The sequence below is a fragment of the Lethenteron reissneri genome, chromosome 64 (genome assembly GCF_015708825.2).
Source record: "Lethenteron reissneri isolate LAM-NWPU_2019-01 chromosome 64, ASM1570882v1, whole genome shotgun sequence".
Lineage (NCBI taxonomy): Eukaryota > Metazoa > Chordata > Hyperoartia > Petromyzontiformes > Petromyzontidae > Lethenteron > Lethenteron reissneri.
In genome coordinates this window covers 2,774,143-2,792,321 of record NC_083842.1, presented here as the reverse complement: position 1 = coordinate 2,792,321, position 18,179 = coordinate 2,774,143, and the positions used below count along the sequence as shown (strand labels likewise).

Here is an 18,179-nt window from a genome sequence, read left to right as displayed (position 1 = left end):
CTATAATGTAGACTGTAGCCTGGTTATTATAATCGATTCTTTAAATGTTCTTTGTACAAATAGTCATTAAGCTGCTTGAGCGTACTGGTCGTCTATAATGTAGACTGTAGCCTGCTTATTCAGCTGGGTGGGTGTACTGCCAGTCTATCATGTACACTGTAGCCTGGTTATGAAGTAAAGTTAGTCAATTTGTAACACGTACGCTTTCGCAAACATTATTCATAAACAACGTTCGGACCTGGGCCTCCCCTAGGTCGACTCAGCCTCAAACGAGTAACTGGTGTCGTGTGTGAACATCGTCACTGGGGAGACAAAGGCGGCCGGGCGTGGTGAATCCAAGTACCCGGGCGAAGCCGGGTAGTAAAGCTAGTAACATATATTGACGTTATCGGTAGGTGCGCATGGTACGTGACATCATCGGGCAGCATGAGTTGATGCCACAGGGTGCATGACAGACCTTTGCAAAATGTCAACACGCGATGACATCATCGCAGGTAAGCAAATGGTGTGTAACATCATCGCGTTGGCTGAGATTGCGTATTATCCATTGTTAACGTGGTTTTATCACCAAGTTTTGGATAACTAACCTTGGATATATTTGCCAAGTTTTTTTGGGGTAAATACCTACATAGAGAGATATAGTTTATACATGTATGCTTGAAACCTTAATTCGAAAGTGTTAATCATGTCATTTGTATATATATGGAAATGTTAGTTGACAGTTCTCACAGGTTTATCAAGATGTATTGTGGCTTGTACCATTTAAAGTTGTATATCTGTACACATGCCTATCTTCTGATTCCACTCATATATATCCACGTTTTAGCCGAGGCATGCTCACGGGATCAGTCATGCCAAAAGCACTTGTCTACAGCACATGTCCTAGAATGGGTGTTCTGGGATACTTCAGATACCATTACATACTTGTTATTTGCACGTCATGGTGTGCCACCTTCACTAACCTTCCACCACATCTTGATATGCACACCGCATAAGTAGATGTTATCATCATAGGTATGTCCATTTAATCTCCAACCTCTTTCCCCAGACACAAGAGGTTCTACAAGTATATTGAACAGTCGAGTTGGAATATTCTATTATCCATGTACAGTAAGTTATTACACTATCGCTTATCAGTTTAATTTCTCGACTGATGAGAAAACACCAAAATGCTGTCGTTCAGAAAAATAGATATTTCACCTCTAAAAGGGCCCCCCACAGCCTCTCGAGCCTGCCCTGGTACCTTACTGGTGGATGTGCCCCTGCACACCAGAGATGCCCTGCGACTCGATGGTGAAGAATCCCCTAAGGATGCCCTGTGACTCGTTGGTACTGCCCTAGCTATACCTGGTGGCCCCATTGTTGTTGGTGCCGGGCCCCCCAGTCGCTTCATCCACGGCTGTGCCGCAGCATCGCTCTCTCTTCTCTCTCCCAATTTCCCCTAACCTTGATTGACCTCCACCCGGTGACTTCTACCCTCGTGTATTTTATTTTCATTTTTGTAAAGCATCGTGGGATACAATTGCATTTAGACAATATACACATTGCAATCATTGTTGCAGTTTCCACGTAATGCCAGATGGTAGGAAATGTGCAGGGCTTGATTACAGCATTGGCTTTATCAGTTAAGTCATGCTTGTAGGGGTTGTTTAGGTAAATGACAATTTGAAGGGGCCTCAGCAATTAACCACACAAAAGTAGTCAATTATGTTTTTCAGTCGATTAATCAACTTAAGTGACAATTTCCCCAGCTCTTTTAATATTGCTGGGCAGTAATGTATTGAAATAATGTTTGAAAATAACGTGTTGCTATAATACGATTGTCAAATAGAGTTAATTGAAGCATTATTTTGTTGTCAGCACTACTTCATATCAGCTTGGGTTAATATGAGGACAGCAGCAAGCCTACAATCAAAATTAAATCATTCTAAATAATGTTGAATATAGTAATCGTAAAAACAAATCATAGCAGTCTAACCTTACAACATTACTCCTCTCAGAGAGTTTACGTAAATCGGTAGAAGCACACAAACCACTGAAATGGTGAAATCAATTTGAGTGAGAATTATTATTCCCGTTCTTTTGTTAGCTTAAGGAGGTAGGTTAACATTATGGGGATTTGCAATAAGTATGCGTTTCAATGCCACAGCATCTCAAAGTATTTATTGTTACTTCCCATATAATTGGATCTGGTGTGGCACCAACATGTTCATATATAATTACTGTGATCTCATTGGCTATTGAAGTTGGAAATTTCACGTGAATATTTATTCGATTATTTAATAAATAAAAGTTATAGTGTAAGTTAATTTTAACTACTGTATTTGAGTTACATTACATATAATATTACCAAAAACAAAACGTTATGCTAAAATAGCTACGGCACATATTACTGTAAAAACACCAAAACCAAGTAATTCTTCACATTTGCTTGTCATGAAATGCAATAAAAAAATAACATAAAATAAACAGGAGATTATTTGTTGCTATGTACCTTGAACATAAACATTTAAGCAGCATGGATTGGTTACCGCACAGGGCATAGCACCAGGGAAGACCTCACCCCGAAGTTGGATGCGGCAAAGCGGTCCGAGGCAGACACATTGGAGGTGGAAGTATTGGTGTGAGCGTAGTAGGCGTTGATATTTGCAAGCAGATTGCTCATAACGGCTGGCACTCCAGAACACATGTACTTGGAAGAAAGGCAAGAAAAGTGGCTGCAAAGGATAGCAAAACAACAGTCAGATTCTAGATAAATATTAAAACAAATACATTTATTTTTTCCAGGTAAGGCGCCCTGAGCTATACTGTATAGCCCAGTGGGTTGTTTGATGTTGAGTGTGAGATCGAAGGGTTTTTTCACTGTCTTGATTCAGCTATTTGGTCTTTCCAATAACCTGGTATTTAGGCTCAGCACTGTTGAAATGCTACTGTGCGTGTACATAGACTAAACGTAGCAATCACATTTACGCTGTTTCAAATTGCTACACTGGTCACTTGCATAATACAAAATTAATTTGAAGGGCTTTCTGCTATTTTTAAGGCTTAAAATGACTTGAAACGTTCTGAAATTTCATAAGCATTTGCTCCTCACATCTATTTCTGTAACCTTTGGTTCACACTCAACAAGTTTATATTTTGTCCCTCTGGGTTACCTGAACCCGAACTGACAATCAGCTTGCCATATAAAGGTCTATGGTAGGGAAACCATTCTGAAACCCAGCTTGTGCATGTGGTTGGTTGGCCTCTAAACTTTCTTTTTTTATGTTTCTGAAATGTATATACATGCAATACAAAGCGAATGATTATTTAATCATTCAAGTGGGGTTCACATCCTTTTTTAAAATAAGAGTGAATGTATTATTGCATGATTGAACTATATTCTGGAAAAACCGAGTATATTTAAAATAGCATTATTCGCAGACTATGAAAAGACATTTGAATATGTGGCAACATGAAAGATCCGAGAGAAATAAGAATTAAAGTGGTATGCTGTCTGGAAGAGTGATTCTCTGCCGTGTGCTGTGAAGGACGGTCATTTCCCAAAACGTTTCCCATTATATATTTGGTTTCTCTCAAGGCAGTGTTATTTATGGAGCTTTTTTTGTTTGCAGGAAAATTAGCGGGTGATGCCTGACAACAACCCACAGAGGGTGTATCCTGTGATTTGACATTTTCAATTATAAAGGTGACATTGACGCACCACTCACGTGTTCCCTGGAACCTGTTTGGCAGCTCTTTGTCTTACAAAAATATACATTGCAAGACATGACACACACATTCAAACACACGTGAATGTGTCTCGTGTGGAAATGTCCCATTGGTCCATGCACAAAGTTGGGACTGATGAGATGTCCGAAAGTTATGCGTAAGTTTGAAATTCACATTATCCAATTCATAGAAATGTATGCTTTACATTGATTACCCATTTAATCAGGTTTATTTCAAAATAATTATGACTCTGCATTAATAACCATTTAATTCATTGTAAGGCTTTCACTTAATACTGAAAACCCTTCATTTTGAATTTTGTAATTGTTATGCTTAAATCCGACGCCCAACTCGTGCTCACGTCATAGCTTGATAGATGGATTCAATGCCATAGCGCATGGCAAACTCATCCACGATCTCCTGGGCCGTCTCCTCGAAGTAAACCTTCCATGCTTCATCTCCTTTAGCTTCGGGGATACGCACAGCCCCTCCGTTTTGCACATCCGTGAGAAAATGGAAGATATTCTATGGGTCACAAACAAGGATGTCAACACTGATAAAGTCACAAATAAGCAAAATCAATTATATACTGTACTCACATTGTATTTTTAAATCCTTTATATTAAGTTCGCTTGCTTGCTTGCTTGCGTGCTTGCTTGCTTACGACCGTGTAAATCTTTCGGTCGTTTTTTAACCCACTTCCCATGATCCAATCGAGTTGACATTTTCCACACAGACTCGTTGTGCATGACAATTAATGTTCGTGAAAATATTTTACACTTTATAGGACAAAAATATTATATTTAATTACCAATTGTTTAATACTGCAGACAATCATCTGACCCATAGGTGGCAGCCATTTCAAGCCAGAGGACGAGAGGACTCTAGCCGCCATGCATATAAAGGATTTAGAGTGAAAAACTTTGTTTTGACGGGTTATACTTATTAACATACATGTTTAATTGCAATTACTAAATGTTTTCCCTGTAAATGTAATAACGTACTACTATAAACACTAGGCATGTAACTATGCATTGATCGTTGTTTAAAATCTCATTATACTATATATGCATTTCATTGTAGATTTAAGAATATAGATATTAAAAAATTCCTATATGTTGTACGTAAATCGTTCACGCAAATATAAGTATGCTTGAATTGCTACCTTCACTAAAATGGCAAAAATAATGATACAATCTTAAGTCGAGTCATGACCCAGAATCACAACGAGTCACCAAATCACAAGACGGACAAATCTTTACATGCCTGAAACGGCTGACCCCAATCCCTAGCGCTATTTCACCCCCCCCCCTACTGCTAATCTTAAGCCCCAGCGTAATCCATAACTCATAGTCCTAAATGCATGCACCAGTCCTATCCATAACCATAATCCCACCAGGTGACTCAAGGGACGAGCATAGTGGCCTATTACTCAGGATGAATGTAAGAGGTTTATAGCAACATGTGTACGTGGTAAAACAATGTATGAGGCGTGCTTACCTCGTGAAGACCGGTATACTGTACGTGGTATGGCGCCACCTTTTCCTCACCCTTAATCTCAACACTGATCTGCAGGCGGATAGCCCCGGACACCACAGACTTGTCGGTGCGCTTCTCTGTTGGTGCATCAGAAATTGCATCCATATGAATGCTTGTGCAGCACATAGACAAATACCAACAAGATTGTAAAAGTAATTAATCCAACAAACGTGAAGCATTAATCCACGTGGAATTCTCAGTAATACACATTTTAGTACACATATAGTGAACCTAAATACATAACTGTGTATGTGTTTCACCTTTAAAATAAAAGAAAGTATAAACATTTCACAATATAACATTGTTATAATAGTTCTAAATACTAAAGCATGGATAACATTTCTAAATTTAAAGCAAAGCAATTCATAATCACATCTTAAATGTTTATCAACTGAAAAAGGAACTTAACATTCTAAAGGTTTGGTGCATTAGACATTTCTATTGAAATATTACTACTAATTCCAATATTAGAGTTGAGTTTTTGAATAGATTAAGGACATTTTTCTTTTAGGTTTTACTTAACAGTCAATTACGTGGAGCAGTTACAGCTTTGCATTTGGCTTTACGATTTTTTTATATTACAATTTTGATTTAATATTTTAGAAATAGAATCACAGGGGAAGCAAGGCAGCGATGAAAGTTGGCGCAGGAAAATTCCCCCACTAATACGGCATTTAATGTGATATTTACGCTGAAATATAAGAATGCAAATATGTCTGGCTTATTCAGTATGGTGTTTCCATACAAGATTATAAATCCTAAATATGCATCAGTTTGGCCTTGGGAGTTTTTTTATTGGATACTAGTAAGCAACTGCTTTAGCTCAATGACATTTATTAATTTAAAAGAAAGCAAGTGATTCCTACACTTTATTTTAGCTCTTCGAGTCTCATGAATGTAATGTAATCCTACGCCACTTATGTGGCATCATAAAAACCATCATTCTCAGCAGCCAGCCATGACCTATTCACTCCTCGATTAAGGCCTCCCCATGTTATCCTCATCGCTTGTGGTCCTGCAATGCCAGTTAATCTCACTCATACATACAAGCTGAACTCATAACTCCATCTCCTTAGTAGTCCTCATCTTGGTCGTGATCACTCCTCGGTTGCCATTACACGACCAGCCTCACCTATTGGCCTTTATCCCTTCTCATGATGTGTTCTGCCCAAGCCCACTTTATTCACAGTTATCAAGATATCTCAAACTTGGACATGATCTTTGAGCGGGTGACATCACTCCACATGTCGCACCCCTCCCCAATAACCATTAGCGGGTGACGTCACTCCACATGGAGCAACCCCCCCCCCTCATTAATAATCATGAGCTGAACAATTTTTCTATTGAATATTTCAGATTTACTGCATATGCTCGTGTTTATCAGTGGTATATAATTATTATTTGTTCATGAAAATTGTTTTTCTTTCATTTGATTATTTTCATGTTTATGTTGAGACCACTTTCCAGCCTTCTTTGTCATGCGATCTAATAATTTCCTGAAAATGATTAACCATTGGTTGTTATAACGACGAATATCACCAGTGACTCTGTGAAGGTCAATAATTTCACTTTTATCTTTACGCCATTATTGTTAGAACGTATCGTCAAGTGTCACTGCAAATAACCTTGGTGAGAGAGTATCTGCTTCCTGGACTCCTCATCTGATTTGTATTTTGTCTTCCCACACTGGCATAAGTAGTAGCAATTCCTTTGTTGTTTTGACAATAGTTTAATAGTTGTTATGAATATAATGATTTGTTAAAGAAGCCCCAATGCATGTTGTTGTAATATACGACTAATTAATATGTCAATTTATATCTATTGTGGATCAAGATTATTAATGACAACATCCGGAAAGGCAGAGATATCACAATACCAAGTTCAGTAGTAATTGGAGCACATACCTAGGTTGTACCAGACGTCCATCTCGCCACTCAGCGTCCGCACCTCGATGATTGTTTGACCGAGAAAGTCGTCCGACTCCCTCTTGAGGCGCTGTTTCACGCGAGACTTAATATCGTCGTCCTCATCCCACACACGCACCTTGATCCGATCAGATGAGTTGTGGCACTCACTGCAATGGGTGGTGGGAAATGTGGTAGACATAGAGGTAACATATCTATGCACTAACATGTCTCCTAAATATAAGGGAATGCATCAGCAGATACTTGTCATTAACACCAAATAATAGAACATGATATAAAATGATATATAGAGTGGAAATCCTCTTGTCTGTGACAATTATGGGGGACACTTTTTGCTTATTATTCATGAAATTAACTCCTCCAAACCCGCGACACCTGAAGATAAACGTGAATAATCGGATGAATTTGCCCCCATCTCCATGAAAACTGGTATATATTTTTTAAGTTGATCAATGACTTTTTTTATTTAACATAAGAACAGTTTTCATATAACAACAACCTCAAATTGATATCCTGCTCAAATGAGCATTGAGGCAGTGCTACGGCCCTCAGCCAGTGTTACAAATTCCACATTCCTATGGTGAGGGCACTTGCTCGGTTATATGTAGGTATCTACCAGTGCCAAAGTGAGATTTTAAAAAATTAACCCGTAAAAACAAAGTTTTTCACTATATATCCTTTATATGCGTGGCGGCTAGAGTCCTCTCGTCCTCTGGCTTGAGATGGCTGCCACCTATGGGTCAGATGATTGCTTGCCACCATTAACAAATTGGTAATTAAATATAATTTTTTTTCCCTAAAAAGTGTAAAAATTTGGGAACAAAAAATTTCACGAAAATTAATTGTCACACACAACGAGTCTGTGTGCAAAATATCAGCTCGATTGGATCACGGGAAGTGGGTTAAAAAACGACCGAAAGATTTGCATGGTCGTAAACGCGCAAGCAAGCAAGCAAGTGAACTTAGTATAAAGGATTTAAAAAGAAGACTTTGCGTCGTATAATGTGATAACAAAAATCTAATATTTTAAAATAAAGTCTAATTCATTATACTGTATCGTTGTTAGTGATAATTATTTTCATGTTTGTTCCTCTGGAATCATAATGTACCATGGAATATGAAGATTTTTAAAGTTGAAAAGGGTCATTACATCAAGAATAAGTTAGCTTTCAATGGGAACCAACAATACATGATAGACTTTGATTGCATAACATATTGAGGTACAGAGTATATATATGAAACCTGCAACTGAATTTTGTGATTATCAATATCAGAACCAAAACATTTAGAAAAAAAGCACTCTCTAAATAGTATATATGTTGAACTTCGTTCGCACCGTACGTAGCCAACCATGCTAATCGGTGATGCAGATATTGTGGTTATTAGGTGCACATGTTATCATATTTGCTGCAATGAACATTCACGTAGATTCAAACACAGCTAAACATCTTCTTAAAATAAATGATTTAATTTCAGAATCATAGCTTACAAGTGAAATTTCTCTTCCCAGACCGGGTTGAGATTATTGTAAATGGTCTTGGTTCTCTTCTTGGTCTTTCCCACTTGAACAGTGACATACGGGTCACTGGCCCCTGTCTTGTCCTTGGCTTGCAATCCTTGGGCACTGTGAACTGCGAATACAAAGAATACACGTTTTATCGTTACACAACGTGGTACACTTCTGAGTAAATGCCTTAGTTACCACGTTGAGCAATATTACAAAACTACCTAAATTATTTACATTTCAAGGTATCTCCTACGTGTGATCTTCTTACCAGAAAATATTATTTACCAGTGTCTCAATTGGGATCATTAATATTTCCCATTTTCATGCATTTCATATAAACATCACAAGGACAACAAAGTCATTGCAATGGATCCATGACAGTTGTGTTGGAGTTTTTTTTAACTTGTCCCCTAATCTGCAATATGTACTTGCTTGTGTTCAAGTGAAATCCCACCATGGTACATTAGACCCCCATATACAAAAAAATATGACATTATAATAATTTAGCAGTATATATTGCGTATTAGTTATAACCTGCACACAGGCAATCTGAAAGCAAGGAAGAAGTGGAAGGGCTCTAAAGGCCTTTCTTTGTCTCCCATGCGTGTGTCTACGAGGAAAATTAATTCAAATAAAATAGTAGAGCCTACAAATAAACTAAATTCTCACATGAGATGCCATGCTTCTTGATTATGTAACATTTTCTCAGGGTTAATTTAGTTGCGATAAATGTATCAAAGTGTTTATTCAGTTGTATTTTAGTCAACAATGACCGAGTAGATAAAAGTCATCGAACATGACGATGACTAAGATTACCGACTCACGCCAGAGTGACGACGTCGAGATGGAATTAACTCGTCTCAGTGAAATCACAGACTAAGATAACCGAATAAAATTATTGGAGATTTCAGCACAGGGGAAAACCAAAGATACGTATGTAAAAATATAAACTGAGTTCACCTGTTTGTCCGACCTGATAATAGTGGGGTGGAGGGGCGAGAGAATTGTGTGTCCCGCACATTTACATTTAATATCCTTAAAGCGGAATATATTCCACTCCTTTTATGAACGAGACTAAGAGAATGAGAAAAAGTAATAAAAACTCAAGACTTCACAAAAATTCCATAGACCATGGCTAAAATAAAACAACTCAGATGATATTAACACTGCATTAGTGTGATGATACCACGGATCTCTTTCATCTGCAGTCTGTAAGGGACTGTAGTGGCATTCACCTCAATGACAGTGAGGGAATGAGGTGAGTGAGCCCCCATGCACCTGTTAATAACTACTGCGTGAATTTGAATGAATAACAGCAGTATTATAGGTGTGAAAAAGTGATTTCATCTGTGCATACATTTAACAGAAGTTAGCGGTGATAAATCTAATGCAGGCACAATATAATTGCATGCGCACATGGCATCTGTGTTATAAATCTTTAGGACCATATTTTTTATTAAACAAAACATTTTCTTGACTTTTGTTTTGTGTTTTTTTTACATTTTCGGTTGACATGATGCCTATTGGCATACTTGAGAACCTCATTTAATCACGGGTGGCTGAAACATGTGTGCGTCTTTAGTGTTGTTAATTATCATCTGAATTTGACTGGATTCATGACTAGACTGAATTTCTTATTAGCTGTAGGAGACTGAAATTAGCTGTAGAAGAATTAATTTCCTATTAGGCTGGAGGAGTTATGAGCACATGCATTATTAATACAGAATGGGCAGCATATATGTCATATTACCAGTTGTAATAATTTTATATGAATTATACAGTGCTTTTAATAGGTATATACTGCACTACTCTGAGGTAGCCAAAAACTGTAACCATGTCCCTTATACAGTGAGGGAAAAAAGTATTTGATCCCCTGCTGATTTTGTAGGTTTGCCCACTGACAAAGAAATTATCAGTATATAATTCTAATGGTAGGTTTATTTGAACAGTGAGAGACAGAATAACAACAACAAATTCCAGAAAAACGCATGTCAAAATTTGTATAAATTGATTTGCATTTTAATGAGGGAAATAAGTATTTGAACCCTCTGCAAAACATGACTTAGAACTTGTTTGGCAAAACCCTTGTTGGCAATCACAGAGGTCAGACGTTTCTTGTAGTAGGCCACCAGGTTTGCACACATCTCAGGAGGGATTTTGTCCCACTCCTCTTTGTAGATCTTCTCCAAGTCATTAAGGTTTCGAGGCTGACGTTCGGCAACTCGAACCTTCATCTCCCTCCACAGATTTTCTATGGGATTAAGGTCTGGGGACTGGCTAGGCCACTCCAGGACCTTAATGTGCTTCTTCTTGAGCCACTCCTTTGTTGCCTTGGCCGTGTGTTTTGGGTCATTGTCATGCTGGAATACCCATCCACGACCCATTTCCAATGCCCTGGCTAAGGGAAGGAGGTTCTCACCCAAGATTTGACGGTACATGGCCCCATCCATCGTCCCTTTGATGCAGTGAAGTTGTCCTGTCCCCTTAGCAGAAAAACACTCCCAAAGCATAATATTTCCACCTCCATGTTTGACGGTGGGGATGGTGTTCTTGGGGTCATAGACAGCATTCCTCCTCCTCCAAACACGGCGAGTTGAGTTGATGCCAAAGAGCTCCATTTTGGTCTCATTTTACCACAACACTTTCACCCAGTTTTCCTCTGAATCATTCAGATGTTCATTGTCAAACTTCAGACAGGCATGTATATGTGTTTTCTTGAGCAGGGGGACCTTGCGGGTGCTGCAGGATTTCAGTCCTTCACGGCGTAGTGTGTTACCAACTGTTTTCTTGGTGACTATGGTCCCAGCTGCCTTGAGATCATTGACAAGATCCTCCCGTGTAGTTCTGGGCTGATTCCTCACCGTTCTCATGATCATTGCAACTCCACGAGGTGAGATCTTGCATGGAGCCCCAGGCCGAGGGAGATTGACAGTTCATTTGTGTTTCTTCCATTTGCGAATAATCGCACCAACTGTTGTCACCTTCTCACCAAGCGGCTTGGCGATGGTCTTGTAGCCCATTCCTGCCTTGTGTAGGTCTACAATATTGTCCCTGACATCCTTGGAGAGCTCTTTGGTCTTGGCCATGGTGGAGAGTTTGGAATCTGATGGATTTCTTCTGTGAACAGGTGTCTTTTATACAGGTAACAAGCTGAGATTAGGAGCACTCCCTTTAAGAGTGTGCTCCGAATCTCATCTCGTTATCGGTATAAAAGACACCTGGGAGCCAGAAATCTTTCTGATTGCGAAGGGGTCAAATACTTATTTCCCTCATTAAAATGCAAATCAATTTATAACATTTTTGACATGCGTTTTTCTGGATTTTGTTGTTGTTATTCTGTCTCTCACTGTTCAAATAAACCTACCATTAAAATTATAGACTGGTGATATCTTTGTCAGTAGGCAAACGTACAAAATCAGAAGGGGATAAAATACTTTTTTCCCTCACTGTATATAAACAAGAGGAAACTCAATGGTATGAAGAATTCTCCAACAATTTAAATGTTGTTAACTATAGCTATCAAAAATATAAAAGTACTTAGTTTGATACAGAATCTTCAACATTTAAAAAAGGCTAGATGTGAAATACTGTAGTTTATGAAAATGTTGAATATTGACTTTAAGCTTTCGTGACTGCAATAATTTATATTCTTTGGGTCTTTCGGTAAAGTCACGTTGAATATGCCTATCGGTTCATAAACATTATCAACCATGATCTTAAAATCTGTACCATTGCAGGATGCCCAAAAAATAGATCGTAATGGCTAAACCGGGCCCTTCCTGCTAAGATAAATAAAATATTTTTCTTTTTAAAATCTCCGCTGGTGGATGATGGCCTCCAAAATCCATAGCCACCCCTCATGGGCCTGCGATACACCAAATCACCTAGCACCTGCACAAAAGCCAAGCTCATTGCTCCATCTCCACAGTGAATGCATTCTTGGGCATGTTACCTCCATTGGCTGCCACTCCATTGCTATTCTCTCCTACTGACCAACATCCCTTCTCATGATGTGTCCTGCCCAAGCCAACCTACTTTTTAAATCCTTTATATTAAGTTCGCATGCTTGCTTGCGTGCTTGCTTGCTTACGACCGTGCAAATCTTTCGGTCGTTTTTTAACCCACTTCCCGTGATCCAATCGAGCTGACATTTTCCACACAGACTCGTTGTGCCAGACAATTAATGTTCGTGAAAAAAAATTCCCAAAATTTTACACTTTTTAGGCAAAAAAAAAATATTTTACATATATTCAAAAGAACTCATTCTTGGCTTTGGCTGAACGTCACAGTATAAGAGCCCAGAGCGTAACCCCTCCACAGGCCGTGGCGGAGTAGTGCAGTTGGTAGCGCCCTCGCTTCCCATGCCAAAGGTCGTGGGATCGATCCCCGCGTCCTCCACAGGCAAATATATATTTTAAATCCTTTATATTAAGTTCGCTGCCACGCATATAAAGGATTTATAGTGAAAAACTTTATTTTTACGGGTTATACTTATTTTCATCATCATCAAACATGGGTCAAATCCACTTCTGGATAAAGGCTTGCCCAAGCTGCTATCAACTCTCATGATCCTGAAATGTAATACGCTACCTAGCTCCAGCATGTGAGCGGATTTCATCAGTCCATTTCCATCCTCTCAAGCACATTCCATTCCTTGGCTGCCAATCCATTATTATATTTCTTGACCCATCGACCATCATCAGTTTCAATGATATTTCCTAGCCACGCTAACTTTTATTTACAGAAAAGTTTTTTTTACATCAGTATGTTCTATAATACATGTTTTCCTCTTGATGTCTCTCAATCTAATCGCAAAGATCAATTTCTCTAGCTTTTTTGCACTTTTTAGCTTTTGTTTTATATCTTCTTCATTCGTGTCAATGTTTCTGATCCATATGTCACAGCAGGTAATACATACACACTGATTACAAAAAAAATTGTCGACACATGACATATTGATTCGAAATATCAAGTCCAGTTTTCCAGTGGCTCCAAACCAACTATTATCTGCTCATTCTATTTTACGATTTGATCTCAGTCCACCTCAGTAACTGCCCCAGGTACTCACCATTGATTGTGATCTTGGCTGACCATTTGGAGGTGCCTTCCTAGCACCATTTGCTTGACAGACTTCATGTGTGAGTTCTGATCACTTGGGGTGACTGCAAACACATCTCGGATGAGATCAAATATTTCAGGCTTGTTGCGTTCTCGCACTTTCATTCGGTCTTTCATAGCTGTGATGATAGTCTGTGTCTTATCCTCTGCACCATGCTTGGAGCTCTTTTCAGCTGCACCTGAAAATGGGGAAAAAGTAGCATTATATATGAATACATGAGTCTGGAATATTAACACATACAGAAAAGCATCGTATCCCCCCTGACTTGGAATAGTTCTCAAATGAGATTTATTGAACATCTAGGTAAACATTTGCATCCTTATATGTGTGGCCAAAGCACAGATAAATTGTCAAGCTTCCAAGGAAGTATATATGTCTTTGTGATGTGAGCCATGTTTTTGTTGTTCTTGATAACTTGTATACAAACTCTCTCTTAACTTTTACACGAGGCTGCATCTATCCTGTTTGCCATGCCCAAAGCACACATATGGACAAGGAATAGCTATGTGTTACTAAAACCGCAGTATATAAATATACTGTAGGGACCATGACAGCCCTGGACCATGACACCACCACAGACCTAATGAAATATGGTCTACATCTCCCCATCCGGCCTTGGCTCCTGACCTTATACGCCACCTGAATGCACTCCTTCACCAACAAATACAGCAAGCTGCTGCTTAGATGCCAAATAAATTATGTTTCTCAATCCAAATCGCACAAAAATTTGATCTGACTTCACACTCAGCTTATTTCCACCATAAGTAAAATAAGAGTGCCTGAACTGACTTCCTCTTTGAATTGATTTAGAGCAGAGAGACATCCCTTATTGATTAACTTAACATTATAACATAACCTTTGGCACAAAGTAACGTTAACACAATGTGTTTCTTCAGAAGAGTAAAGGGAGTCTCATCATCAAGGCCTGCATTCCAATAACTTTCTAGGCCTATGTAATGGCCACTCGGAATATTGGCAGCAGCTTACATTAGCAGGTTGTAATTGGCTTGAAGGGGGGCATGAAATACAAATGCTAATTCCAGGGGGTCACCTCCAAACAAATAAGGGACCTCTCCTTCTTCAGTGCCCTAAAGAGCCTCACTACAATTACGATGGACTGAAGGAGACCCCTTGGATCTAATTATGAATGCATGATACTGCCGATACACTGACTGTAAGGAGACTATATAAACTCTACAATAAATTAAACCATCAATGAAACGTCAAACAAATTTGGATTTAGTCATATTTCTAACACACCAGCATACAAAGCCTTTCCAGAGAATTGTCAGATGTTGGATCTCCTGCATGTTAACATTGATTCCTGCTATTTCTTGGTACAATCCTGGGTATTTGAACATTGACCTATTTGTCAAATTTAGAGCGTGAAACCATTGGCGATAGACTCCCATCTGGCAGAAGAGATATTGGCCCCATCTATCCGGCCGAATAGAATCTGTTTGGGCATGTGGTGGCTGGGCATGCAAGCTACACGACCCGGCCAATGCAGCCTCGCTTGCCAGCAGAGCTCACTGATGGGACTGTGTTCAGATCTTTCAAGGATCTGTGAGCTCCTCACACAATCCAGTCTGATGAAACCCAGGATGGATCGTAGGCAGGCTAACCTGAAGGTTTCAAACTGCTGCAGATGTTCCTTTAGAGGGCCACACGTTTTGCAAACATAGAGAAGAGAGGGCATAACTATGGCCGAGAAGACTCGGATATTTGTATGGAGCGACAGGCCAAGTAGCTTGCACAATGGCAGTTGCTATTGCTCCTTTCTGGTGTACCTTCTCTATTTAACTTGGGGATCAGTATAACAATGTCAAACAAAACACGCAAACACCTTGGTCATGAGGAAGTCATCGTGTTTACAGTATAAATTAGATTTCAAACGAAACCAATCAAGACATGGCTCACTGATAATGGAAGAGATCTGGACAAAATAACTTTGAATGCAAAGTCTATTTTCTGCGGTCTATGCTTCCTTGGCTGATAAAATCTGCTGTGGAATGGTTAAGTCCAACCAGGTGTTAGGCCAGAAGAACAAAACGGTGACTCAGTGGTGGCCAATGACTCAAATGTTGGTGTGGTGGTGCTGGCGCCACGGAGTAATGCTAATGACCATCAATCATACAGAATTGTGCATCATCATAATCATCGTCATTACTACCCTCACCACCACCACCATCATCACTATCTTCACCACTACTATGATCGTCATCCATCACTAATACTCATTACCACTCCCATCATCGGTGCTATCCTGACCACCACCTATAAACTCACCACCACCACCACAAATACACTCATCACCATTAATATACTCACCACCACTAATATCACCACTAATTATTTCCTCGCTAGGTTCTAGAGATTAGGATGCCAATAGCCACAAAACAGCCCCCAGTCATTGGCTATGGGGCACTACATCCACTGCCCCCAAGGCTCCCTTTGCGTGAAGTGTGTGGGGGCATGGGAGTGGATTGAATGAGGCAATGAGATGCTGAACTACCCACGAAGGAACTGGTTCTAAATGAATAATCTTAAGAGAATAACTTAAATTAGCCACTTTAGTTACGCTTTATTTACAACTACAGCAGAACCTCTGGTCACGACCATAATTCGTTCCATAACTTTGGTCGCAACCCGATTTGGTCGTGACTCGAACCTAATTTGCCATCAACAACCTTAACATCGTTCAAGTGTGCAGACGACTGACAGAATCTTGGTGAGTACAGTACAATATGATACGTTCCGATACGTTCAATGCATGTATGATACGTAGCTTTAGCGATTTCATTTTAAGGTTACCACGATACGATACGTTTAATGCATGTTAAAAGTTTCTATAGCAGATAGGATTGTTTCCTGAAAAAACTTTTTTTATTAAATTGCAGTTCAGGTAGGCTAAGAATTTTCCTTGTTTTTTTCTACTTTACATTTTACTGTGCAATACAGTATTGCAATTAATAAATACATACAGTATATAGTTTATACAGTATGCTACTGTACATGTCTCTGTTTTGCTAAATTACCACCATTCTTTAAGACTCCTGGGTAGGCTGTACCATCTTCGACTTACGATATTTTCGACTTAGGATGATGGGGTCGTCATAACGCATCTCCATCGTAAGTAAAGTACCTGTACTTACTTATCTACCAGTTGTGTGTTACTTATTTATTGGATATTTACTTGTGTTACTTATTTTCTGTTTTAAGTTCACTCGTTTCCGGTTAGTTTGTTTTCTTTGTGCACGTTATGATTTTAACGTTAACAATTGATAGTGGAATGTATTACAAATGTAAACGTCGTATTAATATGATGGAATTAAGCTGCGGTAACGACGTTAAATATATGAATGCAGGCGGGGTATATGGAGGTGTGGGCTTTCTGAATTTTTTTTACACAAAACGCTATTTTTGCGGGGTATATGCATCTGTGGGCTATATGCGTGAGCATACGGTAGCCTGCTTACCTACGTGACTTTACCGAAAGAACCAAAGAGTACGAATTCCTGCAGTCACGAAAGCTTCAAATCAAGAATGTACACCACGTTGTATTAGACCAATAGATGCGGTTTCACGGGACTGTGTGGAGATTGTGGCGAAGCACTCACGCTGAAGGCAGTCGGCATTGAGCAGGTCTTGGCACTTCTCATGGCACTTGACGCCACACTCGGTGCAGCGCATGCCCTGGCGCGCTATCCCCCACAGCAGCCCCTCGCACTCGTAGCAGTAGGTGGGCGCGGTGGCGGTCCACACCTCGAAGCGGTGAGGGATGGTGCACGAGATTGGGTAGATGAGTGCCTGCAGTGTCTTCTTGTACACGTGCATTTTCTGGAATGAAAACGTTGAGGATGTGATTAAATGTCGTGATGTTGAACAAAATTGTTCAAAAGACCACCAACCGAGTTCAGTTGACAGGGCATAAAGGTGTACATTAAAATGTAATATAAAATTACAATCTAAAACATGGTACAGGATTGAGCAAATATAAGAGGTTCATGAAGAGAAACAACGAGATTGAGCTCGTCTTAAATCGAGTCACCATCAGATCTAATAAAACCAAACAAAACAGAACTATTTACCACACGATGCACACAACAGAAATGCCATGTAAACTAGATTAGTTAAAATAGATTAATTAAGAAAAGATTAGAACATCAAGTTTGAAGTGGAAAATAGTATCCCTCAGAGAGAACAAGACGGCAAGACAGAAGCATACAAATCAATGGAGAACCATCTATAGTGATAAACAAACTCAGGGGAAATTGCATTTTGTAGAATGAGCACAACATGCTTTGTTGCAAGATGTATACTTTATTTCCAGAAGCTGCAATTAAAATAAATGTGCACACAAAAACCAATTATTTAC

At 39.3% G+C, this 18,179-nt stretch overlaps 1 protein-coding gene across 1 annotated transcript in view; it reads right to left on the bottom strand.

Moving 5' to 3' along the window:
* Positions 1-18,179, bottom strand: part of LOC133359271 (protein unc-13 homolog A-like) — a 246,827-nt gene that overhangs the window by 100,913 nt on the left and 127,735 nt on the right. The window contains 8 exon segments of the mRNA XM_061577750.1: positions 2,564-2,717; positions 4,073-4,236; positions 5,212-5,327; positions 7,155-7,324; positions 8,665-8,806; positions 13,751-13,790; positions 13,792-13,979; positions 17,422-17,641. Coding sequence (XP_061433734.1) covers positions 2,564-2,717; positions 4,073-4,236; positions 5,212-5,327; positions 7,155-7,324; positions 8,665-8,806; positions 13,751-13,790; positions 13,792-13,979; positions 17,422-17,641 — 1,194 coding nt within the window.